Below are 7781 nucleotides of genomic sequence, written 5' to 3' on the forward strand. Positions count from 1 at the left end.
GAGAACTGGGGGGTGAGAGGGCAGCAGGCGGTGTAAAAAGGTAGAAAATAAGTATGAATCGCTTGGTGTTGATGCATCAGGCATATAGTCGGTGTCCGAATTACAGAGGCACGATACTACAGACGTGGAGAGAAGACGGTACAGTACAGCCCGCGACCAGCCGGGACCAGGGCGCGCGCTCGCCCTCTGGCGGAGCGTGCCGCCGTGGGCGTGGACTCCGTGACACCGTCGTGCGAGCCCAGGTGCTGTCTCAGTCACTTAGCAAGCAGTTTTAAAGGACGCTGCTGTAAGTAACGCCACCTTCTCTTTTATGCGGTTCCTAAAAACATGAATCGTGATCGCCTCTGGGGCCCTGCCGCAGTCTGTTGCGATAATAAAATGTTCTCTCTCGTGTCGTAGGGCGGCGTCCGCTTGGATCTTTGGGAAGAAAGCAGGTAGGCGGCTGTGTTGCCTTTTCAGCACCTGTTTGCTTTTGTTGTCAGTAATGGTGACCGCATGACGCCGCAGTATGGATCGAGGTAGCGCGCACGGCATCATAGTCTGATCCTACAGGATCATATAAGTTGCTTTGAGGCAGCGGCGGTTTAATTTTCTCAGCTTTTCCGTATTTTCCGAGACTAATTTCTGCAAAGGAACCTTTTAGGAAAGGTGACATCATCCGGGATCAAGCGGGCTGCTGTCCATTATTGAGGCGGCGTTTCGATTAAACGCCCCGCAGAGCTAAACGATATTTTCAAAAAGGTTTAAAACGTGTATCTCCTGACTTCATCCTCCGATTCAGTCCGCTTTTCAGTGCTCAGGCGGCGCAAATTCCGGATCTCTGTTCAGTTCAGATTTCGGAAGAACAATGTGATTGGTTGCGTTATGTTTTTATTCTATTTTGATAGACGTTATTATCATCTTGGATTACTGATAATTAAGGTTATCGTTTATTGTATGTTTTTCCCACTGCCTATAAACGACAGTTACACTTTTATATTAATCATATGCCTTATCCCTCCGGTGTGGATACTGTTGGTTTGAGCTAGAAGTAAACAAGACAGTGTCGAGAAATCGACTGTCGTGGCTCCTGGTGTCCTGTCTGAGGACGGAGGAGAAGTTATATTTCACTGTAAGGTGTCAGTCGGAGAGCATTCAGTGCCCGTTAGAATTCATGACGACACTGCCAAACGTGACGAAGCAAATGAACTGTAATGTTACAAAATGTTATCAACTCGCTTATTAAAAATGACAAATTCTGAAGGGGAAAATGTACCAGTATCAAACAGCATGAGAAGTTATGATTTCATTTGGAGGTCAGCAGCTATTTGTGTCCTAGAAATAATGTTAGACCGCAGCGGCCAGCAATGTACATGTATGGTTGTGTACAGGTAGATAACACGGGAAAGCCCATAGAAGGGAGCAGGAGCTGTGAAGAGCCCTCTTGAGGGACACGGCTACTGTTTACACACACATGACGTCATCGGTCCATTTCACAGGCTGTCTTCTAATCGTCAACGTATCTGAAAGGGAGAATGTGAGGGCACTTTCTGATCAATGCTGCAGCAGCAAACTGGTGCTTCACGTCCACGTTCAGACCCGCTGGGGCGGGAGGGAACGAGGAGCAGCAGCACGCCTCTGTAGCGGAGCTAGTTAGGACAGGGTGACGTCATCGCCCACCTCCTCCCGCCCGTGGCGGGGCCTCAGCTGGTTCCCTGTGGCGTTACCCCCCGGAGACCCGGGTTCGCACCCAGGTGTTGCGGGACGAGTCGGCGGGGTGGAGTGTGGGCAACATTGGCCGTGTTGAGGTTCTGGCCTCGCTGTGCAGTGTTTCATCCACAGCTGCAGCCACGTGCGCCTGCAGGGACCTCTGGTGTAAGCATGCACCCTGCCCAAGGGTCCGAGCTGGGAGCCCTGGCCACACTGCGGCCTTCCGGTGCGCGGCCGTCCGGAGTCCCCGCTGCTGCGGCGCCTGCAGGTCCAGTCTCCAGCGGCTCTGCTCCTGCGGCACGGTGCCCTGGTGCCTTGTTTAGTTTTCGGGTGTGATCACCGACGCGCTGTTGTTGGAAGAGCAGGATTCAATCTCCAGTGGTATCCCGGTTATTCATTCTCATTGTCGAGGCTGTTAATACACGGAAACCATTTCTGCTGCCTCGGCGTCGATAGCGCTGTTGTTCTGCAGGGGAGGACTGGTTCATTTGCTTAATGGAAATGTGGAATTTGCATGCCCTGGCCCCGGGATGTGTAATATTCTCTAAAGCCCAGCCCCTATGTGTTGGCGTGCAATACTCCTGTTTACAAATTAAAGCGTTTTTTTATGTCAAATAGCTTTTTACAGCTGTTCTTTTTAAGAATGTCTTGGTTCATTCATTGTTGTCATCAAAGAAATGCGAAATGGTATGAATCTATTAAAATGATGACAATCGGCAACTGGAATTTCTTAAATGAAGAAAACCTTGTCCCATGTAGAATCATTGTGAGACTTATAACTTAGCTTGGTTCAGAAAACAATCTAAAAATTGTTAAAAATTTTACTGTACAGTAAGTAACAGTAATTGTTGATAATTGTTAAAAAAAGTGAAATTTTTAGCAGTATGTTTTTTCAGGATTACAAAACGGCTGCTCGAACCGGTATTGGATGGCCTGTGCAGATATCCACAGGAAGTCACGCAAATTCTCACTTTCTTGTGTTTTGCAAGAGCTATACTGTGTCCTGATCACACCACAGTGTCAGTGTTTATACTGTAGCTAAAACTAAGGTCTGAGTGGGGAGTTGTCCCAGCGCTCGTTGGTAAAGGAACAAATAAATATGAATTCCTCTCTGAAGAGGAGGAGTCAGCCGCCTGAGGAAGGCTCGACAGCCAAAACACTGTTTATTTACCCCTCCTCTTCCAGATTTACTGGTTCCTTCGATGAAAACTGAACATCGTTCTGAAAGTCCGATTTTGGCTCCTGTCACACTGCAGGTTTGTGACCAGACACCCCCTTTCAGTCTGGAGGCGACTCGGGGCTCGCCCAGTGCACCCCGAAAGAGTGCCGGGCAAGCAGGGAGGGAGAGGGTGGGGGGGGGCAAGCTGATTTTCCCCAAACAGAAACCGAAAATGTACAAACTGAAACAGTGCAGTGATCGCTGTGTAAAGACGTCCCATATCGAAACTATGGAATGAACTCCAGTGCTGGCTGCTGGAGGGGTTTGCTTTGAGAAGCAACAGTGAGCTGTGCAGCAGGCTTCTGTGTGCTTTTTTTTCTTTCAATGACAAAACCTGCTTTGCTTGCCAGTGCATGATGTCACCTCTGCTCTCTAAAGGAAGTTGGAGTTTTAAGGACCCAGAGATGAAGGCACGGCGCAGCACAGCAAGCGAGTCTTAGCCAAGATCAAGTTTATATTTACTTTATTAATTAATTTAGGATTCACATAAACAGGATTTCAGGTCTCTTTTAAAAGGACATGTGTTCTGGAAAGCTGGGGTCAAGAATTGCAAAGTGAATATGAACTTGTGCTGGTCACCAGTTGTGAGCACTTTTCCTGGTGGTGATCTCTGTGGTTAAGCCAGGCCCCTTGGGTTTTTCAAGTGCGAAGTTAAAATGTAACCAGTACTTGCCGCCTTTTCTGTGGAGATCTGTTGCCTTCATTTGAATGCCTGTCTTGTCCCTCTGCTTGTTTTTCCAGAGGGATCATCTTCACCTTTTCCAGAGTAATTAGTCATTGCCGGTGCTGGGCTTTCACAGTAAGGTAGCCTCGTACTGTCCCTTCTGCTTTCATCTGCTACTGTGAATGTCTGGCGTGAGGCCTGTGTTCAGTAGCAGACTGGGAACATTCTGAATTAATTTGAATTACCGGGAATGTGAATATCACACTTTCTGGGGGGGTGTTTAATGTTCCGTATTACTGATCTGCTATTGGGGGGGGTGGAAATGGCAACATTTTTATATTCATTTACCCTACCTTTCCTTCTTACTGGCCGCTTCATAAAACATGTTGCTTTTTGCAGAAATCGAGACGCAGGGTTTTTGTTTGACTTGGATACACCATGAGCGGCGAAGCAGGAGAATCCTGTAAAAGCAATTCCTCCCAGCTCCACCCCAGCGAAGCAGAAGAAAGAGTTCTCTCAGATATGGATATAAGGTACAGAAAAATAAGAGCTTTTTTCTTTCGTCCAGGGCTGTTTGATATGATTTGATGAGCTTTTAAATGGCATAAGTTCCTTATTTGGAAAGATGACTGTTTTGGAAACAAAATAATACACCTTTTTCAAAGATTACTAAGATTTTCTGCACCGGATGTGAATCTGTGTGTGATCACTTCATGACGCTCGGTGATGAAGACTGAACCGACTGCACATGAGATGCCTCTACCCATTTGTCCCATGAGCTCATTAAGAAAACTGCGAGGCTTGGCTTCTGTCCAGACACCGATGTCTTGTGGTACAGCCTGGACTTAAACTGGCAACCTCCAGCCTATGGGTCACCTCTTACCCTCTCTGATCGGTGACTTGCAGGATGAGGTGGTCCAGAGCCAACCACTGAGGGGTCTTTCGGAGAATAATTCTGGTTTTCTCTTTTCTCAGTGCTGCTCAGCACATTGGGCGACAGCTAGCAGTCATCGGCGACGAGCTCAATCAGCGTTACAGTGGGCACTTCCTAAGTGTTCTGTTGCACCCCACGCCCACAGCCGTGCATGTTGGACGGCCTTCGAGGTGTGTGTGAACTCCGAGTTTCAAAGAAATGGTTTGTAGGTTTACATCAAAAAGAAAAACTCAGACCGGCGATCCGTGCCCTTGAGATCAGAACCCTCATAGTGGGAGGGTCTTCTCCAGTTTGATTCTGTTCCTGGGAGCCCACCTGTATGGAATTTACACCTGTCAATTCAGAATCCGTCCCGGAACTTGTGCGCTCTGGACCCTCGAGGAAAGGGTGGCTTTGCCGCTTTGCCTGTGCTCGTAGAATAGAAGATGGATTTGCATGGATGCAATCGGAACATATCCGAAATAATATTCTGAAATTTCACTGATTTTAGTAAACAGCAGTCCAGTTTCACAGTGCTTCCAAAGCTAAGAATGTAAGAGAAACCTCGTCTTTCTTGTTCCACCCAAGACGGATATCGGAGACAAATAGGATAGATGGAGGGAGAAGTCAAAATGAAGGTTTACATTGGGAGCAAACACAAAGGGGGAACCAAAGAGAGAAATGAAACTAGTGATCAGGTAATTAAAGGCTAGTATCTCAGAAGATGAAACCGTAGCGGGAACTGGAACTGTCGAAACATGGCTAACAGGGCATGGTGGGGAGGAGTGTGACGCTAGCAGATACACACTGTTCTGGAGGGCTGTTTGTATACAACCTTTTTTGTGTTTATAGTTTCCGTTTGCTACCTGCATGAAAAATGCTCTCTACTGCAGCTGAGCTGTTGGTGCATTAGTATACTTGACAATAGTGCTCTTCAAGCAAATCATGTTGCAACAAACCTACTGCTCTCCGTCTACAGGTAAAACAAAAGGTTGTGTCAGGACACTGCTCTGAAGCAGTGCCTGACCCTGCATCTCTTTCCATTCTGCTTTTCCCCAAATACTGCTTCCTCTCTCCTGGACTGGACTGGAGAGCCATCCTGCAAGCACAGAGTTTCTTCCGATCACTCCTTCAGTGAGTGGAATCAGTGCAGAGCATCAAAAATGATTTTAAAGTGCCTGTAGTCGTAAGTTGCACAACTCGAACAGATACTTACTGGAGTGTGAGCCAGGACTTCACCCTGGGCAGGACACCAGTCCATCACAGCTTGCACATGATTGTGTTGCTGATGAGCATGTCCTTGAGAAGCTAAGGAAACCGAAGCACCAGGACCAGAAATCCACACAAGCGGGCCTCCCAGGCCAGAATCAAACCCAGGGCCCAAGAGTACTTACAGCCTGTGAATAAATCTCTACTGTTCAGTCACAGTGTCATCTACAATGGGGCATATCTCACCCTGCTTCAAATGTTTTATGCTTTTGAGGTTGCAAATGTATCTTTCAGTTGTGTTTATAGAATAAATCAAGGTCTTGACCCATTGCAATTGTTAAAATTGATTCATTTTAGAAGATCGCCTTTTGGCTTCCATGTGGGCGCAAGATCCGTGTTCGGAATGATCAAAAGGTGCCTGGTTTCGGGAGCAGAGGCTCCAGCAGCCCAGAGACGCAGCCGATGGAGGAGCTGGGTGAGAGTGCTGGTCATCTTGACCCTCGCGTACATTCAAAAGGCACAGAAGTGACGTTTAATTTTGGGGCACTTGGTCCCGATGTCGTTTCAAAACGATGTCGTCATGCAAAGCGATGTTTTTTACTACTGTGCCAAGAGAAGGGAGAAGGAGAAACAAAACAAGCGATCCGGTAATTAAGTGCTCTTGCCTAGAGGCTGGTATCGGGGAAAAACAAATTACAGGAGATGCAGGATACAACCGGAACTGGAATCGCAGAAACCTGGTTACGGGCACACGAGGGAGGGGAGTGTAGCAGTAATGGACGCGCTGTCCTGGAGGGAGCAGGGGGGGTGTGCCGGGATGGAGCAGGCCTGGCTCCCCACTGTTGTTCACTCTTCTTTCGTCCTGGGTCGCAGGTCTCCCACTTCCACCCCAGCCACGCCTGCAGCGGCTGGGCCGCGGGGGCGCTCGCCGTGATCCTGCTGGCCGCAGCCGTCTGCATTGAGCTCTAGAGGGCCGGGCGGGGAGGACACTTGCACTGAAGAGTCACAAGCAGGTCTGTGACTGACACACTTTGGAACAGCATTATCGGCAAGGAGGTTAATGCTTTTATTTAAATTTGACTTAATTCCTTTATTTTCCTTTTTGTGTATTAAAATTCCAAGTGCTGGGACACTGCGTTTTCTAAATCTTTGCAAGAAAATGAGTTTTCTGAAAGGCTGCTACTGGTTAACAGTCTACATAATTATAATTCTGGTTCACTGGCTGAAAGATTTTTTTTTTAGATATATTTGTATCTTTGTGTGACCTTTATGTATTTTATGGTGTCTGTAGTAAAATTAAAAGGAATGCAGGACTTCCTTCTGTAAAGCTAAACTAAATTTTATATAACTTTAATAAAAAAACACATTGTAATGTCTGCTTTTGGAATTTCTGGATATTTTTGCGTTTATACTTCCTGCACCAAACCATTTCATTTTCTTAGCATCTTCTAGTTGTGCAGATTTCCATTAGAAAATTACTCAAGTTAAAAATAAAATGGGACATTGAGAGCAGGGTAGATTTCTCTGGATCTCTGGTAAAAGCTATTTTCTTAGTTTTAATTAAAGAATAGTTTCATTTCTCTTTAAACAATAAAGCTATAGTCACTGAAAGAGCTAAGCAGGCTCTTTCCTACATGAAGCACGAGTCTGTTTACTTTAGACCATGCGTTTGCTTGACCCTTTGTGTGCGGAAAGGTGGAACACATCTGTCACTTCCTCCTGGACAGAGTTCAAGTTGTTCTGGGGTGAGAAACGCAAGAGAGTTTGCAGAGTCTGTTTATGGATGGGAGCCCTGAATGTCCATGCGAGGTGCAAATGTCAGATAATTAAAAGTATATTGCCGAGTCTCGGACAGTTTTGTGTTGCATTAAATACCACTTGCTGCACCATCGTTATTTTAACAGTCACCTTCTAATAAAGCAGTGCTAAAGGTAGCCAAAGAACAGCACGCACACACACTGTATTTTTACCCAGCTCACTGAACTGCAACTAATTGGAATTAAGCAATTTAAACCAGAACAACAGGGAAGGAATTTGTAAAGAATGCACATCAAAGAAAACAAAAAACAGCATTCCAAGCAACCTGG

The 7781-nt window shown here is 46.5% G+C and overlaps 1 protein-coding gene across 6 annotated transcripts; it reads left to right on the forward strand.

Annotated features, from left to right (window-relative positions):
- The first annotated feature begins 167 nt into the window (after positions 1-167).
- LOC148655407 (uncharacterized) lies at positions 168-7070 on the forward strand. Of its 6 annotated transcripts, none has more exons than XM_088646049.1 (8): positions 174-286; positions 400-434; positions 2875-2945; positions 3650-3712; positions 3972-4105; positions 4548-4676; positions 6052-6169; positions 6568-7070. In XM_088646049.1, exons 5-8 carry the CDS (start codon positions 4011-4013, stop codon positions 6661-6663), a joined length of 438 nt encoding a protein of 145 aa, XP_088502175.1. In that variant the 5' UTR covers positions 174-286; positions 400-434; positions 2875-2945; positions 3650-3712; positions 3972-4010; the 3' UTR covers positions 6664-7070. The 6 variants fall into 6 exon arrangements, with proteins under 6 accessions (XP_088502177.1, XP_088502172.1, XP_088502171.1 ...); XM_088646048.1 differs by having other exon boundaries at positions 175-286; positions 3650-3707; XM_088646051.1 differs by lacking the exon at positions 2875-2945 and having other exon boundaries at positions 168-286; positions 3650-3707; positions 6055-6169.
- The last annotated feature ends 711 nt before the right edge of the window (positions 7071-7781 follow it).

The sequence above is a fragment of the Lepisosteus platostomus genome, chromosome 9 (genome assembly GCF_059453375.1).
Source record: "Lepisosteus platostomus isolate fLepPlt1 chromosome 9, fLepPlt1.hap1, whole genome shotgun sequence".
Lineage (NCBI taxonomy): Eukaryota > Metazoa > Chordata > Actinopteri > Semionotiformes > Lepisosteidae > Lepisosteus > Lepisosteus platostomus.